The sequence below is a fragment of the Lonchura striata genome, chromosome 3, assembly GCF_046129695.1.
Source record: "Lonchura striata isolate bLonStr1 chromosome 3, bLonStr1.mat, whole genome shotgun sequence".
In the NCBI taxonomy this organism is placed as follows: Eukaryota; Metazoa; Chordata; class Aves; order Passeriformes; family Estrildidae; genus Lonchura; species Lonchura striata.
In genome coordinates, this window is record NC_134605.1 from 11,084,296 (window position 1) to 11,108,750 (window position 24,455).

Genomic DNA, 24,455 nt, shown 5'->3' on the forward strand with positions numbered 1-24,455 from the left:
TTGAAGATCTACTTTTATGATCTGGACATATCCCTTTTTCTTGTTTTGTATTAGTAAGCCATCTATCTTAAATAGTGCTGAAAGGAGATTTTTACTCTTGCTGTAATTGGCAGTAGAGCCTCATGAAAACTATGACTTAACCTACCTTTTGGAATGGAGAATTGTGTCCTGCTTTTTTTGAACTGCAGTGTCTTAAGGCAAGAGGATGAGTGTATGGATAGTAAGCTTCTGCTTGCACAGCTGGAGGATGTGTCAAAAGTGGTATTTAACAACATGGCCTTGCTACACTTGTAAACTCTACAGGAAACCTTCACCTAGGTATTTACTCTTGTGGACTGTGTCAGGCCTAAGACAGGATGCAGAGATACAAAATGCAGAGAAACAAAGAATAGGTTTTGATTCATAATCTTTTATTTCTAAATAAAAATAATATTCTGTAGACTGGAAATTTGAGTCTAATGTTTCCTGACTGGTGGGAGCATGGACAGGGATTTCCACCCACAAATTGGGAGGTTTCTGTAAACTTAATTAAAAAGTCCCTGCTGCTGGAATGACTGTCAATTGAATAAGTTATGATAGATTTTCTCCCTGAAAGTTTTTAGTGTACTGTTGTCTCCTGAAGCCAGACAGATGTAACTAAAAGCAAATAGAGGGTTTTAGAAAAAAAGATTATAGCTTCAACGTTTTGGTTTAAAGGAGAAAGGATAAAAAAAGTGGAAAAAGGAAAAACACTTGTCATCCCTAGCTGCTTGAGTCATGGAAGTGCCCATCAGCGTTTTTGCATCTCCTCAACTGAAGATGAAAAGGATAATTGCTCCTCTAGTTTAGGAATTGAGCTGCTCACTGCCTTTGTCATTTAGACTGCTGCAAACTGCTTGGCTGCCCTTTTCCCCCCTCAGGTGTAGCAGCAATGTGTGTCACTGCAGAGGGAGGTTTCCCACTCCTTGGGGAGCTCTGTGCACGGGGTGGCCGTTCTGGTGCACCTCTCACACCGGCGTGTGCTTCGGACTTGTCTCCCAGAGTGGTTCAAGGCACTGGTTTGCACAGGGGATTGCATTACCTAGGCTGGGGCTGGGACTCTCCTCTCTGTCTTCCCATATGATGCAGTAACAGGACTTAGCAGTTTCTCCTCAGGGAAGTGCAGACTGCCAGGGGACACTGAGGAACTTTACTCCTTAAACTCTTCGTGACACATGCCAATCCTGCCTCAGTCATGTTGCTGATAAAGCCTTACAGAGGGAGGGTTGCTCTAGACTTCCTGTGTAATCAGTGAGAAGAAATGGGCATTTCCACAGTGTGATTCAGGATTCCTGTTGTGCATCATTTTCTGAAGGTGACACATTTTCTCTTTCCTAACTGTGTGTTTTGAAAAGGGAACTGTGGGTCATTTGTCTTCTATTTCGAAGTCCCAGATAGATGTCTGAATTTTTTCTACAGCATCAGGATATGGTCAAGCCACTAGCAGCAGCGGCATGAGAGAAAAAAAGATGTGTGGGGTTTTATTGGGATTTCTATGAACAGCTTTTTAAATTCTGAGAATTCAGTAGGCAGTGGAAATCTTGTGTTATGGTAGCACTGCCATTCTTCATGTAAATTTATTCAATATTGAGGTTTGTAATTACAGGCTGGAGCAAACTTTTTCCCTTCTCTTGTAGCTGAGACACATATCATGAAAACTTAGTTCTAAATGTACCTTTTGAATAATCTTAATTTTTTTGCCTTACTGGCAGGGTATAGCACTAAAGGATCTGCAACTGGATGTCAGTACAACCTTCAAGTCTCCAAATGTGCTTAAAAGAAGCATTTGTGTGGAGGCCCTTATGCAGCTGAGAACCTCAACAAGAATTTGGCAGAAATCTCAGTGTTGGAAGATGGCAGATTCCTGTGCAATGAGATGTTTACTGGTTCACTGTTTTATCTTTGGCAGCTGCTTTTGCACTTGATATCTTCAGCTGTTTTTGAAGCTTTTACAAAGAATAATTATTCATTTCATGAAATGGATCTATTTTACCCACCCAACAGGGCACTGATTCACATACTTCCATGGCAACATCCCGTTGTTATCAGAGCTGTGTTCACTTTTGCAGGATTGCGTTCGCTGGGATGTTACAACTTCCTGGGCCATGGTTTTGTTGCATGATTTACTGAGGTGTGGGGTGACTGTTTTCAATTATTCCTTTGGAAACACCGGGGTCACTGGGGTCTCTGGGAGATGGAAGCAACCTGAGTTTTCCTGTTTGCTGCTGGCAGTGATGCTGATGTAGATGTTCCAACAATCTTTTCGCAGGAATATAAGGTGTTGTACTGACGACCTAGAGATAGGCAGCAACTTCATTGTGTCACATTTCAAGCACTGTTTTTTTCTTATTGCCAGGACAGATTACTGTAAAAGGCAGTAGCCAATGGACTGGATTTTTAACTCTACACCAGGTAAAATTCCACTAAATCAGTAGAGCTTTCTCAGACATTGATTATGTGAGGTTAGGACGATACATAAAGGTTTCATTGACGGGTTTTGTAAATGAGCTCTATAAATTCCTAAACGAGGTTTCACTGCAGGCTCACTAGGGCTTTTTTTTGTTTGTTTGTTTTGTTAAGTTTGGGCTAAGCACACATTCTTTTGTAAGTCTGAACGTATTCACTTGCTCTTTGAATAAAGTAACACCTGAATACACTTGCGAGCTGCTCTGCACCCACAAAGCAATTATTTTGTGATGTGCTTCTGGATGCTTACGTAGGTATGCCAGTTGTTCACTGGCATTTGTGCTCAGTTCAGCTTTTGCTAGAGTGCACAGCTGAACACACTACATTTAGCCAGAAAAACATGGTGGACTTGAGTAATTCCAGAGTTTAGAGCAGTATGGATGGAGAATCCTTAAAATATATATTGAAAAATAAAATAGGGCTTAAGGGGTATATACATTATATTTTATTGTTACAACTGACACAATGTGGGGAAGAAAATGGAGCAATGAAAACTCTTCATGTTTGTTTTGGGTCCAAAGAATAGTTATGCCTGTACTTAAGCACCATTGAAAAAGAAATGTTATCTATTTATTTTCATATTGCATAGTATGAGCTTGAGTATACATTTGTTCTAGTTAACTCACCACATTTTTTTAGCATGATATTCTAACCTGCTTGGCCATTAACCTGGCTGGCTACCAGGAGAATTTTCAAACTGTTGACTCATATTGCTTCCATATGTAGCTTAAACCACCTTTTCCCACAGTAGATAGAGCTTGAGGGTTAGCTGTTTTGTTTTTCAGGGCAGGGAGAAGCATATTTTGAACTGAGTCAACACATAAAAATAAAGGAAGTAAATATAAGCTATTATTAACTTTTTGGGGTCTAATCTCATTTTTTGCCAAAATCTAGTTACAATTCAGGAAAGACCAACAGGGGTTTTTTGTGCTTCTCTTCCCCAGGAGGTTAAACACCCTTCAGCCTACATAGCCATGGCTAATCTTTGCACTTTCACATCTTTGTGAGGATGAATCTTTACAGCTGCCATTTCAGGGTTTTTTTTTTTTTTTTTTGTCTTATTCCATCTGGAGATCTGGGGACATGATTTGCTGTGTGTGTGTGGGACCTGCTGTTGTGAGGATGTGACTAACCAAGTGGGCAGGGGCACACGGGCTGCATGCCACGGCACCTCAGTGAGCACCTGTGTGTAGGTGGGGCCGATATGTGCTTGTAGCTCCTGCTCCTAGCTGGAGCTCATGCTGTGTGTCAGGCACCAAAGGACAGCTGCTGGCTGGCAGAATTGCTTTATTAGCCAAAATCCTGCATCAAAGCTGTAGATGCTTCTGGGACACACAGTCCAGGGCAAGGAGGAAGAGCCCTGGGACCCTGGGAACAGGGAAGATTGTGTTTGGAGGAAGGTGAAGGTGGAGGCAACAGCTGTGGGAGATACTGTGGGTTTGCACTCAAAAAAACCCCAATCATGTTGTGAAAAGCAATATGTGGCATTGCTGTAATTGACCTACCAGACTCGGTCTTACCTTTTTATTTTTCTTTTTGTGATCATAAGAGAACATGAAGCTAAAAGGAAAAAATAGTTGTCTTAGCTGTGAACTTTGGATCTCTTTAGCCAAAGACAAGTGTTCTGCTCAGTTCAGGAGATATAAGCACATAGCTGAGCATGTTTTCAAGCCTAGGCCGAACAATAGACTGAGCAATAACACTTTTAGCCTGTATTGAAAACCCAACTGAAATGGATACATGCCTTTTATTCAAAGATGTGGATAACAAACTCTTTGCTCCCAAATTTTTTATTCTAGTGTTTCTGTGAAATATTTATACTTGAATTGAACATTTTTTTTTTCATTTAGAAAATGAAATGCTAAATACATTAGCTTAGAAATGCTAAAATACAGATTTCTTTGCATTATATGATTTTGTTTTGCTTTACTTTTGCAATCTCACTCCAACCTTTATGAAGATGAATTCTATAGTGATGTCACCAGGGTTTGCTGGACTCCAATTGAATCCAATTTGCAGAGACCAAACATAGCTTTTTCTAAATGAAAAGGTTCAGAAGACAAGAGAATATGGCTTCCCTGTTTGTTGTTTTTTTTTTTTTAATTCTAAAAGGCATGTCAAAGTTTTGTGCTGTATAATTCTTTAGGTATTTGGATTAACTCTGATAAAATTATAGGTGGTTGCAAGGGAGTTTATTGTGCTTATAAATTGTAGTGGGGCTCCCTGTAATTTGTTATAATTAATTCAATAGTTCAAGAGCAGAAAATCAAGATCAGGTTGTGGCATGCCTTCCTTTCTTGCAAAAGCATGCCATTACTGGCCTTTTTATTTAAAGTTTCACTTTGTGCTTGTGGGTTTATTTGAACTTGGAGTATGCAAAATGCATAATATGCTCTTAAAAAAAACACGTACAAATACAGAGGATGGATCTGTTGTGGTGGGGGGGAGTCTGTTTAAATATAGAGAAATTGGTGGATACTGTGGAGCTGCATCTGGTGGCCAAGCCTCTCATGGAAGGAGTGTGTGTTTTGGAAGGTTTGTGTCATGTCTGTGGGCTGCAACAAGACCTGGGTGCATGTCTGTGCTTGTGGTCCATCAGAAATGGCAGGAAGAGAAAACCACTGGCAGAGCACTTCTTTCCTATGCCTGCTCCCTCTGCCACTGAGAGTGCAGAATGTGACACTGCTGTCTCCTGGCTCATTGCTGGGGGCTTCGCTGCCATCCCTTCAACTCTGGGCAGCAAAGAGCCACAGCAGTTTGAGATCAAGGCTACACTGGAAGCATGTACTGCTTATATGGGAGAGGTTATAAAGCCTGTGTGACTTTCCTAAACAGTCAATGTCCATTTTAATGCAAACATACTTTTCTTTAAGTGCCCTATTTTTCTGCAGGAATTTGGCATTATTGACTAATTCATGCCAAAATAAAAACCTTATTGCTCTTAAACTACTTCGCATTTACTTCTGATATCATGTTCCAGCTGTGTAAAGAACTGGAGGAGCTGGAGATCTGGAATTTTAATTGTCTTTTGGGGAATGCATGCAAATGAACAACCTTGAAATGGAGGTGGTAAACAACAACTAAGCAATGCACAGTTTTCATCCTTCTGTCTTTATCTGTGCAAAGGTTTTCATGTTCTAGTATCCTTAGCCAGGAGCTGACTGTGGAGCTGGCCCTCAACCTTTGGAAGGCATTGGCCTTTGGTAGGAACCTCACTGGTCAGCTGTGGCAGCTGCCTTTCACTGTGTGCCTCAGTGCAGCTCACCAAGCAAGCCAGGCATCCAGGCTCTGCATCATCTGTCCTTATCTCAAAACCTGCACATCAAAATAAATGGAAAGTGACCATCACTGTGAAGTTGGTCTGTTGTACCCAAATCCCCTCTTTTCCCCTTCAACTATAATTTGTTGCTTTTAAAGAGAGAGATTGAGTGATCTGGAAGTAGGTGATAGGAACTGTGTTTTCATCTGTTCTCCTCTTTTTCAGTCAAATGTGTGAATATGATGGTATCCCACCATTGTTCTGTCTCATTAGGAAGGGGAATGACACAAATCTTTCCATGTATTTATTTTGGTTTTATTGTCAGTCATGTTTTCCATCCAGCTGCTGGAGGAATCCAGGATGTAGGCAGTTGGATGCTGCTTTTGAGCAGAGTAATTTCTCAGTTACCTGAAGCTAGCCTTGACCTACCCTCTAAGGTTGTTATGATCAAAGAGCTCTTACCCTGGAAGATGTTATGACTGTTTTTACTATTGGCATTGGCAGTTTGAGCTTCTGAAGGAATTTCCTCCTGCATGTGTGACAAAAGCTCTTTCGTCTCCTTTACTCTCTTTTACTGGCAAGTCTGCTGATCTTCCTGAAGGTCTGTGACAGGGTGTGGTAGACTCCTTCTCAATAATACCCTTCCAAAAATATTACCCTTCTATTATTGGAAACACTGTCATTGCTTTTTACATTCTAACACAAATCCCAGATAAATGGCTGTTGTCTAATAGTGTGAAACACCAGACTTTTGCTGGGAGAGAAGTTGATGAAATTCCAAAGGAGTGAACTAGAGATGTTCTGTTTATCAACACCATCTAAGTTTTTAAAGTGGCAAAGACGAGGCATTAGCTTTGTGTTACTGAAAATGACATCATGGATCTATGTATCTCTCTTTTTTTTTTTTTTTTAAGTGCCTTTAGATTAAGATGTGCTGATTGAATCCTTGCCTCCAAAATGTGTTTCAACATGCTCAGGCTCAGAAATCATAACACCATCTTTGCCAATATACTGCTGTTGCATTTGAAAAGACCAGTCTTGTCTGCCTGTCTGCCTTCCTTAACATATAAAATCCAGTCCAAGTTTGCAAGCCAGATTGGTTGCAGTGGATTGAATGACTCACATGAAATAAGCAGCATCCAGTAAGTAGTACTCTGGATTAAGACTTGGGAGCAAAACCTTAGATCTCCCAAGTCTGCCTTGGATTCCTGCCCAAGCTTGCATGAGTAGCTTCACCAGCCTCAGATATTCTGTGAAATTCAGCTAATGATCATTAGGTTAATGATTAATACATTAAAGCATGTTTTTCTCTAAAGAGCTACCTGTAAGAATTAAGTAGTAAGATGATTGTCCTAACTATGTAATAAATAAACAGAAATAACATTTTGATCATAATCAGTAAGTTCCTTTGGTTGCCCTGAATAGCCACATCATTGACATTTCTACCTTAAACACTGAGAAAATATATTCTCAAAATAAAAAATGGGTTTCTATTTCAAATGTGGCATATAGGTATCTGTGGAATCCTGTTTCTAAATAGTATAAAAGCCAAAATCATGGCAGGTTTTAAGGTGTCAGGTGAACAGTAGACACATCAATATCAAAGCTGGTGCTTAAAATAATTTTAGTACATGAAAAAAGACCTCTGTTCTGGAGAAACTGCTTCCCCTGTGGGCAAATTATTGCATAAGTGTACATTGCAGCGTGTCTCCTCAGAAATATATTACCATACTAAGATAATCTCAAATGAGCTGACTCGGACTGTTGTTGTGACTCAATGAGACTTTTATTGTGTTCCTAATTTTAGAAGATTGTATTGTACTCTAATTGCAATTTTTTTTCGAAGTTGGAAAAGAGCTGAAGTTCTTGAGGTAAACCACTGGTGGACCAATCTGTTTCTCCTTTGAGTCTTAAAGGTTTCTTCTTTTGGAGGTATGAAATGGTAATGCAGTTCTCTTTTCCTCCAGAGAAGTTAAATTGCATAGCTGTGCAGTTATCCAATAGATAGGCTTGGTGCCAAAATGGTACCTAATGAGTTATAAAAAAGTTAGTCATGCCAGTAATAGTGTAATTAGAAATGAATATAAAGGAGTTGTACCTCTTGATAACTAATACGTGTTTTGTAGTGCTTTGTTTATTTTCAGATACACTCCAGGTAGATATTTGTTGGTATTGAAACTGTGATGTATTTATATTGACTCAAAATTTACAAATAAAACAAACTGATTTTAAAAAAAAGAAAAAAAGGAAAAGCTTTTTAAGTGTTTTTTGCTGCATTGGGGGTACAAACCCTCCCTGATGTACAAAGAAGGAAAGTAAAAAAAAGAAAAAATAACAAAAATCCAGACAGGTCACATTGCAGTATTCAGACCATACTAAACTTATTAATTCAATACTGTCACCTTTTTGTATAAAATATACATTTAGATTGTAAATCCCTGGGACAAAAAGAATTTTTTGTTCTGTTTCTTCACATTTCCTAGCAGAGTTTGATGCTGCTTGATTACTAAGACTAGTTGATCTGATAATACTGAGTAATGATTAATGTAAGGAAGTATTTGCCTTGTGGTTCTTTTTGGAAGTCACTAGTATGAAAATCCTGAAGATGCAGTGCAATTACTCTGCAATCCTAACCCATATTCTTACTTTTGTAAACCATCTTTTAATTTCTCTACAAAAGCCTTACTTCTTGTGTTGGTCAGGCCAGGTTCTGTGTGGCATGTGATATATGAAATGTTGGTTGTTGAGGAGAATAGAAATCCGTGAAATTGAGTTATTTTATACCTGTATCAAATAGCAACAGGTATTTTGCATCAGGTAAACAGTGGTGCTGGAAGGGTGCAATGAATTCAGTGACTCTATACAAACACCCACGTTCTTTTTTGAAGTGACAGAAGAGCAAATGTGAACATTGCTGCTGTGGGAGGTCCATGCAGAATTGTCTGAGCAAATGGAGTTTCCTTACATTTATGCAACTGTAGCAGAGTTTGACTCTGGTTGTTGCAATTAAATTTTAAAATAGTACCCTTATCTCCTGCTCACTAATACTATTGGGTTTTGGTGGGCTTTTTTTCCTTTAATGGCATGAGTTGCCAAAATACAGATTCTGGAGTTGAGATGTTGTCTCATAGTCATCCAGCTGCAGCTTCTTTACTCTATAAAAATGTGCTTTTTGATGCCATACATGCAAATATTCTTCCAAAGTTTTGTGTGTTGGTTAAATAGAGTTGTGGGAAATGATAGCCTTATAATGATGGCTTTGTTCAGACTTGTTGTCCACTCCCATTCCCCTTGGAATTAGCTACAGGCTGGCAAACTGCAGTAGCCTTTATTATATTAAATACACAATGGCTCTGCTAGTAAAGTTTAACCCAAAGAGAGCAACGAAGGTGAGAGATTTCAGCTCTAGTGACTCAGCTATGGTGGTGTCTTTGCTGCCCTGCACTCCTCTGCTATGCCAGAATGGCTTTGTGATTAAAGCTTTGTAAATCTTAATTTTGAATTTTTGTCTTTTGTTATTTGGGGGTCCAGACTGCAAACTTCTCTTTTGTTCACTTTCCATATACTTTCCCAACAAAACCACTTAATAGAAGGCTTCTGCAATGCATGTTATCTGTTGTCCTGGAACAACTTTCCTCAGTGAATCTATAGCTGAAACATTTTTAAAATGTTTGATTTCCCTCAAATTATAGATCTACTTTTGCAATCCAAGTAACAAGGAGCAGTTTCAGTGGTATAATAACAGCGTTTAATTTAATTTCAGATGGAGGAGCCTCAAATCCTTGACAGAACGTGGGCCAATTGCTTCTCTCTGTTGGCTGGGCAGGGAGCCTGACCACAGTTTTGCAGCACGGCTGAGCCATGAATCTGTGGCTGGTGGAGTTATTAGAGCCTTCTAGTGGAGCTTCCTCCAGGGTGTCCTCCTCCTCTGCCTTGACACTGGAATTAGCCACCCCAGTCCGTGCCTGGGGACTGATGTCCCAGTCCATGCTTTATTTGGACACCGTGAAAAGACATATCAGGGGACTCTTTCGGTGGATGTCACTTGTCACTGTCAGACCAGGGTTAAAGGGGAAGCAGGTACCAACCACAGGTTTCTGCCTCAATCTTCTTCAGATTATCTTGACAATTCCACTGAGGCAGGTGCCAGAGCCGCAGTGGATGATTGCATTTCAGTGAGTTTGCCTGTGAGAAGTGACAACTTTCCCCATGAGATTTTTTTCCTGACAGATACACTGGTTAATGTCAGAGCTCTAATTATGTACATCCCTTAAACTCTTACTGCATGTCAATCTACAATATATAATAAATCCTAAACTCACTAGATGGTCTTAATGGTCCATTCCAACCCAACTCATTCTATGATTCCATAATGTTATAGAGTATTCCTAATAAGATTTTTAAATGTGACCCCTTCCTGATGATCAAGTGAAACAGCTGTAAATAGAATCTTTCTCAGATTGTGGGTGCTATCTGCTGTCTTTGTGAATGTGTAACTGTGTGAGTGAGTATGTAACAGTGTGTATGTGTGCTCCTTATTTGCCTGTCATTTCTAACATCTGTCTAGGGTAATTATATATATATATTTTTTTAATTTGGCAGCTATAGGTCGAAGACAATGTTGGGGAAAATTGTGGAGAGAGCTCTTGAGAATTCCACATTGTCCAAGGCAGATGCTAAGTAATGTTTCTTCCTGGCCTACATCATATTCTGATGGAAAGTCAAATGCCAACTCAAACCCCACAGCAATGTTTCTTTTGAAAGCCTGGGTCATAATATTTGATACTACAGTAACTGCACTGGCACTGTATTGTGTTGATGCTTACCTAAATAATGCTTCCTGTGATTTGTCTGTAGTTGTGTGGACACTGTAGTTGAAATCAGAGCTGCTCTACGGCTGGTGACATTCTTGACTTCTGTACAGCTCAGATGTTACTATAAGATTTGACATCAGTTTGAGTCTCATTTAGCCTCTTAACACTGTGTTTGTTTTAACAATAGCCTTATTTTTTGGCAAATACGGATTTTACTCTCCTTTTTAGACTAGAATATGTAACTTGTGTGTATATGTTGCATGGATCCAAATAGCTGCTTTTGAGATTACAAGTCTTAAAGACCAAATTCATCAAACATTTGCTCACCTGCATAGTTGATAAAGGAGATTATGTCAAGCTTCTATGAAAACATGCATGTTTTCAGAGTTAGGATTTGCTCACTGCAAAGGAGTAGAAAGAAGCTGATTTGTCTCTGGGACCGAGCGAGTGTGAATCCTGGGGCTGAGGCACAGGGCCCAGGCTGAGAAGCTGTGTGCTTTTCAGCTTGCCTCTCTCAATCAAATTTCAAAATCCCCTCAAGTTTTAATCTTTATTAGGCTGTATGAAAGCTAAATCTGAGCATTTTAAATGAGATTATATTTTTCTTATACCGCAAACAGTAATATTTGCAAGCATATTTAAGGCAGTGCAGTTTGTGTTCTGTGGGTGATGTTGCAATGGTTCTCCCTTCTGCTGGGACTGGGAAGGTGACTTACAGTCTAAAGCAAAGCCAGAACAGCTTCTTTATCAAGATGTTCAAAGGTAAGGTCAGATGTGGTCATAGCTGAGCACAGTTAGGAGTTTGCTGCCCACAGACTGACTGCTCTTCACTGTCTGCCTTGTAAAGCTTTCAGTCTCTGGGACTGGCTGGTTTGCTTGTGTACCAATTCTTTCTACCCCAGTTTATCTCAAGCAATTATATCTTAAATCCATGGCATTTTAAGTGGACACCCTCCACTTTCATTTTCAGGGGGCAAGCAGGCATGCAGCTGAAGGGTGCAGTAACCTCTGTGCTACTGTGTCTGCTCACAGCCTGAAAAAGCTCATTTGTTGGGTTTTGAGGTTCTTAATTTGGATCACCCAGGTGTACATAGGGGTTGGAAGCATGAGGCTGAATGCGCACATGGACTGTGTGTGCCTGGTTTGTGTGTCTTAGTCATCCTTACACATGAAAAATGCCAGTTAAAAAAACCTTTTATAGGGGCTATAGTTTAAGGTATATCAGCAGACCAAAGTGTATAGCTAAAATTCTATTTCTTCAATGAAAATGGTGTCAATAGAGCAAAAACAATAGAAACAATATGGAAAAACCCGTTTTTGCATTGCGGATTGCATGGTCTCTATGAAATTTAGAAAAGAAGTAATCTTCACAGATGCCCCTCTTCTATGTGGTCTGGGGAACCCAAACTAGAACCTTGTATTTTCCCTTTCATTCATCTGGAAGAACTGCACAGGTAGGGATCATATTGGTTTGTTATGGTAATGTGGAGCTTCTGAAGCCGGGTACAGACCTTCTGTTCAACAACCCGACCTGTTTGGGGTGATTCTTTTCTTTCTTTCCACAATCTTTTTTTTCCCTGTAAGAGATGTGCAAACATATAGATATTATAATTTGTGCCTTTTTAATTTTTTTTTTTTTTTTTTTTTGTAGATATCAGTATTATCTACAGGTGAAAAAGGATGTTCTTGATGGGCGATTGATATCCTCGTTCGAGCAGGGCATTCGACTGGCTGGTCTGGCAGTGCAAGGTAGGATGATGTGACCCCATAGCCTTTGTCCAGGAATGGCTCTTTTGGTTTGTCCTTCATCTTGACTGGCCACTGAGGCCTTGTATGACTCCTACTCACAGCAGCTGGGTTTCCAATTGATTCCAAAATGCACGGGTGGACTGCCGTGAATGAAACACTCACAGCCTCGGGGTGGGAATGAGGGACCACATCACAGTGCTCAACTTTCCTATTTCTAAAATTCATGCAAGCAAATCTCAACAAAACTCCAGTTCTTCCAGCCCTGACCACGGAGTACTTTGCAGTAATGAATTTGCTTCACGTTCTCTGGTTTCAAATGCAAATTACATCAAAAAGCACGGCAGCAGCTTTAATTTTGCCTTTAATTAAAATCTCATTTTGCTGTATAGTGCTCTATGAAGTATGAAAGAACACATGACCATAATTGTTATGTGAGTTATAAGTTAATAATAAACTACTTCTTGCAATATGATTTTTATTCTGACACTCCTAAGGACATCAATAAAAGTAGGATCATCAAATGTATATGTGCAGAGGAAGAAGCCCTGTATTTGGATAAAGTATGTTTCTGTCTATCCACAACAAGAACTTGAGGCAGAGTTTCAGCAGTGATGTTCTCTGCATGCTCTCTGATGTGTGGGAAGGGGGAAGTAGATATATAAATAGCAAACATGAGGATCTGATTCTTGAAAATTAAAGGTTCAATGGAGAGAAATGCTTATATGGTCTTTTTTTAGAGCAGTAGAAATGCTGTGTTTGTATTTTATATCTTTGCTAAAAATTGAAGGGAAAATGTTTCTTGTCAAATCTTGAAATGTTTGTCTCATAAAGGGAAATATGTGTATAAGATTCCATAATGAATCTTTTAATTTAGGTAAATGAAGATTTTCCAGTGTGTAATTAGGTCTGAATACATACTCAATATGTTTGACTGTATTTTTGTAGCTTTTTCCTAATTTTGAGAGTGAGTCCTACTGTTCCTGACCTTGTATTACTTTTTTTGTCCTTTGCATGTGATGCAACCAAAGGCATTTGAAATACTTACTTCTTATAAACTTGCAGACTCTGTTTCATGCCCATTTTGATTTCTTTCTGTTTATGTTAAAACATAACTCTGAGGTAGAAACGAAATGAAACTGCATTTTTGGCATCGTGCAATATGTGAAATTGTCTAGTAGCTTTGAAAGAATGTTTAGATAAAATGATTTATGGCGGGGATTTCCAGCTCCTGTAATATGAGAATCTTGTAGATGGTGTTTGATCCTGTTCAATTAATATAAAATAAAAACCTCCTGGCAAGATAATCTTTTGATATAAGCTGTTGTATATTTAACAGATAGATAAATATAGGCATTGTTTGGGTTTTTTAAATGTAATTTTGCCTTTAGTAAGCATTTCCAAAACTCCACAGTCTCAAGGACATTTAGACAAGAATACTCAGCCTGACAAATGTGAGCATGGAGATCAGTATCTTTTGGAGAGATGTAGAAGAAGAGAAGTGAGTAGAAAGGTGTGGGCCATTCAGTAAAACCAACACAGTGCCTGCACTGCTAGGTTGGCTGCAGAAGTATAACCCCATAGTGGTTATTGACAATTTTTAATAAAATTGACTACTGCATTTTAAACTTTATAGGCTATAAAATTAATCTTTTGTTCAACTGTGTAGAATTGTCACAGAGTCAGGTTAAATTTTCTTTATTTTTGCCTGGTAAAGGTTGGAAATGGTGGAGAAGTAAAAGTGTGCATTATTTTTAAAGAGGCTGAGCAATCCCAGCATTTTTTCAATGGGGATATGAGTTTAAGATGGCTACAGAAAAACACTCTGCCACTCCTGATGGTTAAGCATTGCAAATAGTCATTATATTAGGGATCAAAAGAAAGAAATTACTTGTTGGCTGTCACTTGATCTCTGGTAATAACACAATTATTTTAGACCTCCATGTTAAAAGCTAAAGTGCAAGCAAAAGTCTTTGTGCCAGGCTGTGGCTTCAGAGAGAACTTGCCCACTTGAAATTAAGCATCTGTGCAAAGGTTGAGTGTGGTCTTGACATGTGTGGAAAGTGCCAAAATGAGTAATTGCGTTGGTTTTTTTCCAGCGGATTTTGGAGACTATAATCAGTTTGAATCTCATGACTTCCTCCGAGAATATGTCTTGTTTCCTATGGTAAGTTCTTTATCCCTCTCTTTTGTGGTCTTTTGTGAATAATTTCTCCATGACTCAGAGATGGCTTTGTTGATAACAGAGTAAAAGCACCAGCACTGGACTAGTGAAAGCAAAATTTTCTCTCCAAAACTTGTTTGCAGCTGAATTATTCTATGCTGTAAAATGTCAGCCCGTTTTCAGTTCCTGTTGAACCTCCACGAGGAACTGGTGCTCACAAAAGAAACAAACATCTTGGCATCAAAAAAGAATTTGCAGCTGTTTTAAAAGGTGTATATTATCTGTACTGTGGTATTAACAACATGGTGTATCAAGGGGATATAAGGGCTGCTGCTCTAGTAAATGTTATGTCACAAGACAAGCCATGCAGCCATTCCTGAAGAGAATGTGGATTTACATCAGCTGACTCAAGTGCACTCAAGTGAAGCCTGGATGAGGTCTTCTCAAAATGTTATCCAGGGAACATTTGCTGTAAATTGGGTTTACACTTGGAAACTAGCAAATAACTTGAATGCTTAGGGAAGGAGCTTAGATCACTAATGATGCTGGAAATTTAGTGGCAAAACAGACTTGCAGTCTGTGACATTGAGAGTCTCTGGGAGGATTAATTAGATAAGAAAAAAAAACCAAAACAAATGCCTGTTGAAGCTAAAGCTGGCTTTGTCTTAGATGAACAAGTCCTTCAGCATGAGTATTTAGTGTAATCTTCATAAATATAAAAGATTATGGAATTTTTTTAAACTGGAAAAAATATCTGGAAGCAGGGTGGGGTTCCCATGCCCTGAGTGTAGCTGCCTGGAAGTTAAGGCATCTGGTTTCCCTCTGCAATTAGTGGAGCAGTAGAGGGAGCATGATTCATCTCACTGTAATTTGAAGGCTTGAGAAGCATTTCATCCCACTTACCTCTTTGTATAGGAACTGCAGTGGACAGTTCATCTTAAGTCCATAAAGGTGACATCTGCCTGGTGTTTTGAAGTGAAAGTGCAATTTTGAGCCACCAGATAGTTCAATGTGATCTGAAAAAATTAGAAGGAAGAAGGAATGTACAGAGATCAAAATATGCTTTGTGTAGCATATACATGTAAAATGTGGCTTCAGTATTAACCTTTCACTAATAAACTGCTGTTATCTTCTCTATGGAGCAGAATTTCTTTGGTTAGCTATCTTATCTATTGATAAGTAATTGATGCTCTTGTGTATAGTTGATGGCTTATGAAGTCATGTATGGTAGCCTAAATGGGAAAGAAGATGGCTGAAAGCATATATGGAGAAAAGTGTTGTTGTCAGGGTGTCATTTTGTAAATGAACTTCTGCAAAGTTCTTTCAATACAAAATGAATCACAGAATAGTTTGGGTTGGAAGGGACTTTAAGGATCATATAGTTTCAAGGCCCCTGCCGTGAGGAGGGACACCTACCACTAGACCAGGTTGCTCAATGCCTCATCCAACCTGGCCTTGAACACTGCCAGGGATATATTGGTACTACTTTCCTATTCAGAATAAAATTAGGGGAGGTTTTAGGTCTCTACATGAACTTTCAGGTGGTTAATTTCTCTGCGCTCCAGCAATTTACTCTTTGGGCCCATTTCTTAGGATCTGTTTTTGTGTCAGCTGCCTCCATGGTGGTGTGGTCAGCTCTCTTCTGTTTTGCATATTTACCATTGCTTTGTGGTATTTTGCTTTTCATCCATGCAACTATTGCTAAGTTTAAGAAGATCAGTGGAGTGTCTGCTTCCTACACCTTCAGAAGCTTTCTCTTAAATCAACTATTTCTCTAGACATTTCTTTAACTACTTCTCTTTGCTCTTCTGGGGAGGCTGGATAACCTAATAGTAAATATCTTACTGCAAGTTCAGTGACAGTGGCTAAGTGCTGCAGATACAAACAAGTCCCTAAGCAAGCTGGAGGATGTGGAGTGAATTTGGGGCTTAGAAAAAGCCTCCAACAAGAACATTGCTATAAATTCATTAGTGAAGTGAGCCTGTGGATGAGGGAGGGGCAGCTACGTTCGTGCTGTTTGATCTTGTGAGGTTACAATGTGTGTCAAATGGCATTTCTTCAGCAGTGAAAAGAACAAAATTATGTACACAGTACACTCCACAGGTGTGTGGCTGTGCATAGGCATGTACCATGCCATTTTTCATTAGCACACTACCACTTTCACATTTTTTTGTGGCAGAAGCAAATATCAGAGGGGAGGGCCCCATTGAGCAAGAAGCAGTCTATTTAAGTACATTACCTGCAGCCTTAAGGCTTTCTTAAATAAAAGTAAGAACTTTGAGGTTTTGCAAGAAAGTTTTTCAGCTTCCTTTCTTTGGCCTTGAATTTATGAGTAGACTTCCTTTATTAACTTGCTCCCAATTATTTCAGAATTGTTTCTTCCGCACATTATTAAATTTGGAGAGTATAAAAATTTCTGCTCAGAAATGTGTTGCAAGCATAAAGTAAGTTTTAATGCAACACCAAAGATGTAGCAAAACTTTCAATCTCTTTAACATAAAGAAGGGAGTACCTGTAGGTTGCAGGACAAAAATACTCATGAATTAATTTTCCATGGTCTATGTATTATTTTGGACTGTTTCTAAAAGGTATATATTATTTTGTATCTTTCCAAAATTTTTAAGGACTTGTTCAGTACTTATCCAGGAAAAGATCCTTTATCGGTGCTCTGTATTCTGTTCTGTATTTTGGAGTAAGAAGGACCTTATGCCTATTTTTAACAGTATCTCTTTACCCTCTCAAAAGAACATAAAAAAAAAAAAAATCAGAGTTTTGTGTTCTTCTCACATGATTTCAGCATCCCATGCTTTGACTTTTCAATGTGGTCAGTGATAGGTTCTCTGTCTTTACTACAAGTCTTGAACCGTCTGCTGTCATAATTTCTGCCTGCCATTTTATCCTCTCTTTGGTTGACTAGTTTTTGATGCTGCTTCATGTTCTTACAGGATTGGACCCAGGATGAAGCTGTCCTGGAGGACCTGACTCAGAAGGTTGCTCAGGAGCACCGAAATCACAGGTGAGCTTGATATGATAAAGTTTGTGCTATTTTTTTTTTTTTTTGTCATTGCTCTAGTACTTCCCTGCCTCCCCATGCATTCCTGGTAGTGTTTTACTAGCTTATCTTCATGTGGCTGTTATGCTTTGTGTCACTGGATTTTTAATTAGTCCATCGCAGAAGATTATCTGCCTCTTGTAAACACAAAATGGCTGAGGAACTTAATCCCAAATAATCAAGCATTTATACCCTTAAGTTTAATGTGCTATGCACTAGACTCCTTTCTCTTTTTGATTTCATTTAAATCCTGATGATGAAAGACCCTGTGACTTGATCGGTGGCAATCCAAGGGCCTCTCTGAAGAGGAGGGGGTGATAGAAATGCTGTCAGTGTAATGGAAATGAAAAAAAACAGGAATTGGGTTTGAAGTCTCAAGGAGAAGACACAGTATAGTGTTATCAGTTAATGAGCTAGGAGTGTGAGCATTATTGCTTCAGTAAAAAAACCTTCTTTGTGAGCAAGTGTCTTTCATGTTGTCCAGGCGTTCCAGTGGTGGAAGTGTTCAAACCTCTAGAGTGCTGTTATGGGAAAAATGGCACTGCCCACATGTCATATGCAATAGGAATATTATGTGAAGGATGCTGCATTCCCCATTACATGAGAGAAAGTGGTTGTAAAAGGACAAATACCAGTCTGTGAGTCTAAGGCCATTCTCAGTGTTGAGTTTCAATGCAAGCCTGGGCCTTTGATGCAACCAAAGGAATAGCTTCCAAGCCGGCCATGAACAGGCCTGGTTCTGTTCTCTCCCTGCCATAGGCTGCTTGTGTGATCTTGGTTAACTCACAGACTTGAAAGGAAAGATTTCCCACCTGCTGTGCTCTAAAGTGCTATTTCTGCAACACAAAGAGCAAATACTTCCCCTCACTTCAGCAGGTAGATCGTATTCCACCTCCCTTCTCCCAGGTATTTGTCTGGTTCCTATATTTCTGTTTGTAAGCTGAAGTAAGGAGGAGTAAAGAGGAGAAAAATTAATAGTGGCATATTTTTGGAGCAACCTGCGATCTATTCTGACCTGCTTTTGAGAATTGAAATCTGTTGGAATTCCTGAGCGTGTGTAGACATGTGTGTAAAAGTTTTCAGCTGGTTTGTTCTCTCTTATGAAAGAGAATCTGTTCAACTTTTGGATTTAGTGCCTGTGTTTTTGAACAGCCAATTTGAAAATGTAGGTCTTTCCTTTTGAATCATTTTAGGAGGCTCCAGTGGTCTTGTATAATATTCAGGCAGATTTGCACCCCTATGGTTCAAGTTGTCCATGCAAAACTATCCACAACCTGATGGTTTAATAAAGCCCAGAGAAGATGTGTGTGGAAGAAGCTGAGTAATGTGATCAGTTCTGTTTGTTCCTCCTGTCATTTGAACTGTGCTTTGTACCTTAGCTTAATGACATTTACTAAAATTTTCCCCCTTGCTGAAAATGATCCTAAAGTTGAAAGTTACCTTTGTGTTGTACTTTTCTAGGCAACGTTTCCAAAGTGTCTTCTCAAGTGGTTTGTGAAACTCACATTTTTTTTGCTAGTACTTGTGTAATATTGAACTATTCGCTGCCTTTTGTTAATCTAATTGCAGTGGCATTACAGCAGCAGAGGCTGAGCTAATGTACATCAATGAAGTGGAACGTCTGGATGGGTTTGGACAGGAAATTTTCCCTGTGAAGGTATGTTAGTGTATATATTCAGGAACCTCTGAATCAAATGATGCAGAACACTGCAGCAACCTTTGGTGTGCATGCAAGTCATGTTTGTCCAAAAGAGACAGGACTTGTTTAAATGCTCCAGAGGGTGAAATGACTGCTGGTAGCTTGAATGGATATTGCAACATTAGGGTTACTTAGGCCTATAGTGAGTGCTGCTTCTCTTCCATGAAAATTCTTGCTACAGAAGAGGTTGCTATGTTATCTTGGGAATAAGAGATACTCCCTTGTTTTTCTTTCACGTACTGTCTATGGGAGAGTGGCTAGGGCAAATGTATCTCAACTCTGGTCATCTTTAACAGGATTGGAAAATGAGACCTTTTCATGTCTTTCTAAGTTGCTACTTACTAAACATTAGCCTCATATTTCCTTAGTTTTCTATATGTGCACACAAGTCCTCCATGCATTTGTAGTTGGGGGAATTTCTGGGATTATTTTGCATTTGCAGTCACTTTCCCTTCACTGGAAGTCCCACCCTGCCGTGGATTGTCTGGATGTGTGGCGTTATGGAGCACATGCTGCCATGATAAAGTTGTGTTGAGCAACTGAAAATCACTGTTCCCAGCATGACCCATTTCTTTTTGCTAACCTACCCAACCACCATAAGTGGTGGATTGTGAGTGGTTTTCCTGCTAGTTAAAGATAATTTGGAATTTAAAAACAAACCCAGATGCACACCAAACAAAACAAGCTTCCTGCTGAAGTCAAAATTGATCCTTTGGTGCCAATCTCAGAATTGGCCTGGAGGGGAGGAGCTGAATGGCAAAAAACTTTCAATCTGCCAAAAAAATTTTGGAATGTTTATTGCCAGTGAACTAAATGAAAGCTTTTCTCAAATTCATTTGGAATAATGCTGCACACTACTGCAAAAGATTTCTGTGTTGGGAGTCTCATTAGATACTATTGCATGTGTCTGTAAGGTAAGTATGAGCAGTGGACTGGGTGCTTGGCAAAATGGCAGGAAGGTGTCAGGCCCACATCAAGGAGCAGCATGGTGGCTGTGGACAAAGCAGAACTGCATTCAAAGGGAAAACAAAAGTTTTCTCCTTTTTTCCTGGCAAAAATGTTATTAGAATTACATGTCTTTCTTTCCATGTGAGTATTTGTGTGTATATGTGCACACACATAGATATATGTGCATAGCTATATGTATGTATGTAAAAAAAAAAATACATACGTTTTTCCCCATGTATTCCCAATCTTTTTGCCTTGTCAAACTCCCTCTGGCACAAGGCAGAAGAGTGTGTTGTCCTCTAACCAGACTAGACTGCTGACTCTCAGCTTGTGGATGAATTGCTAGCCATGGTTTGTTTGCAAAAGGCCAGGCACTCAGTAGTTAAACAGGTGCAGAGACTCCATCGTTGCCTTCTGAGGATCAAGCACAGCAAGGCCAGGAGAACAGCTCTAACCTGGTCTATTAAAATGCAGGGGCAGGTGATGGTTTGTACAGTGTGTGCAGGCATAGTGCATTAACTTCTCTCCTATCCTTTCTTCTTGCCATGCTTTCTAACCACACTCGTGTTGTTAGTGTGATTTCTGTTTACCACTTTAAAGTGTGAATCAATTACTATATATGCAGCTGAGGGGGAACTGTTCTTGCTTGTTGATAAATGTAGAAAAACCTTTTTATCAACAGTATTAAGCATTTGTAGCCAAAAAAAAAAGGAAAAGGTTTTTTAAGAAAACTGATTGCAAAATGGATCAGCAGCACGTGGTTTTCAAACAGGAGCCTACAAGGAGACACGGGTAGGTGCAAAAGCAATAGGACTTCTTAGATTCCACTGGTTTTGCATTGTTTTTATGTGGTGTGTGCAATTGAACATTTAACCCAACAACTGGAAATCAGTGGAGGATGTATCTGCATAGAGATACTTTTTGGGGTGACATGCTGTGAACTTCTACGTGGAGTACTTAAAAGAGGAAGTGTGAAGGGTAGAGCTTTTGAGAAGGATTCCATCTCCAGGTGTGGTGTTCTGAAATCTGTACATGTTTTAACAGATGTCTGGAGAAATACCATGACTGTGAAAGAGAACTATTGCTTTTGGTATTCCTACAGGCTCTAGATAGCTGTAATCACCAATACAGGGGATGTGGGATATTACACAATGGTCCGCATGGTGTTTGAGAGAGGAGAACTTGGAGCTCATTTATCTTCTGTTCTCACTAATCAGCACAATTGATCAACTTAAGTGCTAACTGCTCTTAAATCCAGTCAAGCAGCAAAATATAGGTTAGTCCTGCATCCACACTGAAGGGCTTCTCTTTGGTACTTCAGCATGCATTCCTATAAATCGATTGACCAGTTTATATATTAAATGAGATTTCTTATCCTTTTTCTGCAGGATAACCATGGAAATGACATACACCTTGGTATTTTCTTCATGGGCATCTTCATAAAAAACAGAATTGGAAGGACAACTGTGATTTATAGGTAAAAGTAGGGTCTTTTGTATTTAAAATTAGTTTCTTTCCAGAGCTGTGTGTATGGGATTTTTTCCTGACTTGAATATGTGACTGTAATAGTGCCAATCCTCTAACTAAGGAGTAGTAACCTTGCAGTTTTCAGGATTGGTCTCTTGGCCCAAGGAGATTAGATAAAGAATAATTTCTGATGTCTGTGAATGGGTTGGATGGCAAGAAAGTAGTAGTAGCCTGTCATGTATCTTGTTCTAGTTTACAAGGCTTTGATCCCTTTTCTTCTTTTGTCTTTGTCTTCTTCTTTGATGCTTCTGAATGCAAATCTGTTAAACCTTGCAGCTGACAGCCTAAGAGCTCAACACTTCTGAAAATCTGGTTGCCACATTTAGATGCCCCACTAAAAAAATGTTGAACTTTCTCATTCTGTGATTTTGAAAATCATGCCTGTGTCAGTCTATTGTTTCTTCTGCAGTTTATTTTGGTTAGCAAGAATGACTTATTCACTAACTTTCTTTTGTGGGTTTTTCCTGAATGAAAATTTTGCTGGAAATTTCCATGATTCCAGGGAGGATAGTTTCGCTCTTCTTTGCTACTCTTCTAGTGGGTATTTTTATTACTGTTGCTGTTTACTTGAAGTAGATTTTTACTAATCCCTGTGATTAGAGTAGGAATTTTGTGCTACCTGAAAGTTGTAGTTTTTGAGATGTGCTGATTTTCAACCAGTAGTTACGGCTTATATCAGACTTCAACTGGAATTTTGCAGGGAGGGTTGCTTTAAAAGAGCTTTCATTAGTCAGTTTAAAAAATGTTAGTGCTCTCTTTTCCCTGTAGCTGATGTTTTGCATATGTAATTTTGAGAAGGAATTAGATAATCCTTTAATTGGGCCAGGTGACAAAAGCAAGAAGTTTCTTTACATGTAGAAATGAGAGTTGGTGCTGGGATTCTAACTCTTTGGAAATATGCACTGCAAGCATCCTGCCATGACATGAAGAGGAATGCATGCTGCAAACAGAACAAACAAGTCCTTTCCATACCCATGGATTGCATGCAATGTACGCAAATGTCTGTCAGCTATTTGTAAGAAGATTATAACTCGGATCTTGGGCAACCTGACAATTACTTGGGTAAAAAAAATGATTGCAAACATAAGGCCAGAGTATTAACATGGTATGCATAGCCTACATAGCCACGTTGTCAACCTTCTTTAGCAAGAATTAGCACTGAATGAAAGGTGGAAGCAGCATTTGGGGAGGAATAAAACAAAATAATTCTATTACATGTGGTTAAAATCAATCAGTTCCAAAATGCCACAGTTCAGTAAAATGGTTATTAGTACTGTGTTTTTAGTGTGTCTTCTATTGTGGGTCTTCAAATTCATGTTTTTAAAGAGAGCTTTTAACTCTTCTGCTTTGGATTAAGAGCTGACTATGCTTGCATTTCTAATCAGAACATGATTTCCTTGTTTTTCTGACCAGGTTTCTTCACCAAAAAGTTACTGAAAACCTTTCCCATAAAATGAGACTGATGTTGACTAAGGGATTCCTGCTGTGTTTGTGAAATGTGTGAATGTATGTGTTGGCAAACTCCAATGCATTTTTTTACTCTGCAGGTGGAACGACATTGGGAATATTGCTCATAACAAGTCTTCAATTGTTCTAGAGTTGATCAACAAAGAAGAGAATGTACTCTTTCACACAGTAAGAAAAAGATCTGATCAGTGTCATCATGAAAGCTACTTATGTAAAAATAAACCTTTAAAATGCCACTTTCCCAAAGAGGCTCGCTTGCATAACACCACCCCCCTCACATTCCTGTTGTACTTTATACAGAAAGAGAAATTAACTTCATCTAGCTATTAATTTCTGTATTTTCTTCCAAGTGCACTGAAATATCCTGTGCTGCGAAGTCTGCAAAAAAACTGAAGTGCTTTTTTAATGGCATAAATACAGCAGCATAAGTAGAAACTGGGCATGAGCTACCATGTTGCACATACTGGAGCTCAGAGTGCCACAGTGCTGTTCTGTACTGTTTAAAATCACTCCACATCTCCCTGAACCAAGGCCAGTACACAAACTGGACCAGCAAGCTTGAGCCATTTTATTGTTGCAGTCCCCTGCTACTGTGCCTTAGCAGTGAAGTGGCAGTGTGTAAATGCACACCACTGGGTTTCAGTAATCCTATGCCTTCAGTGCCCTTGAGACCACTAGATGTTTTCTCAAGAGCCAAGTTCTATGATAGACTATGGAATAACCCATGGTAGACCTTACCCAACATTCCCACAACTGGATTTTTAAAAAGCTTTTGTCACTTCTTGGTAAGAATAACAAAATAAACTATTTTTCCCCTATTTTTTTTCTCATTTTTAAAGGATGATCTTGAAAATGCCAAATATATTTCACGTCTCTTTGCATCAAGACACAAGTTTTATAAACAGAACAAAATCTGCACAGAGTGAGTACTGTTGCTTCACAGTTGTTTTCTGACACCTTGCTTTGGAATTAGTCTGAGTTTTGGCATGTCTGGTTTTGTTCAGTTTTTGGGGTTTTTTAGTTTGTTTTTTTTCCTAGTCATATATGTCAGTTATTCTTCTCCCCTTTCCCTTTTTTTCTGGTTTTATTTCAACCAACAGCAAGAACAAATTGTTGAGAATGAAATTTCATTCTGAGCCTTGTGATTTTTGATGCTCTCCAAGCAGCCAAATCCTACAGGGAGTCTTGAATCAAAGGCCTTGGTGTCTGCTGTTGATAGCCCAGATTATTAGCCTAAACTGGAGAGAAAGGTGACCTAGATTATCATGTCAAAATGTGAGCTATAGCAGCAGATG

The 24,455-nt window shown here is 39.1% G+C and overlaps 1 protein-coding gene across 3 annotated transcripts in view; it reads left to right on the forward strand.

Moving 5' to 3' along the window:
* Positions 1-24,455, forward strand: part of PTPN14 (protein tyrosine phosphatase non-receptor type 14) — a 109,932-nt gene that overhangs the window by 57,129 nt on the left and 28,348 nt on the right. For all 3 annotated transcript variants that reach the window (XM_021547594.2, XM_021547595.3, XM_077781883.1), the window contains exons 4-10: positions 12,209-12,306; positions 14,403-14,470; positions 17,413-17,483; positions 19,089-19,176; positions 21,555-21,643; positions 23,241-23,328; positions 24,000-24,082. In XM_021547594.2, coding sequence (XP_021403269.1) covers positions 12,209-12,306; positions 14,403-14,470; positions 17,413-17,483; positions 19,089-19,176; positions 21,555-21,643; positions 23,241-23,328; positions 24,000-24,082 — 585 coding nt within the window. The remainder of the gene's footprint in view (positions 1-12,208; positions 12,307-14,402; positions 14,471-17,412; positions 17,484-19,088; positions 19,177-21,554; positions 21,644-23,240; positions 23,329-23,999; positions 24,083-24,455) is intronic.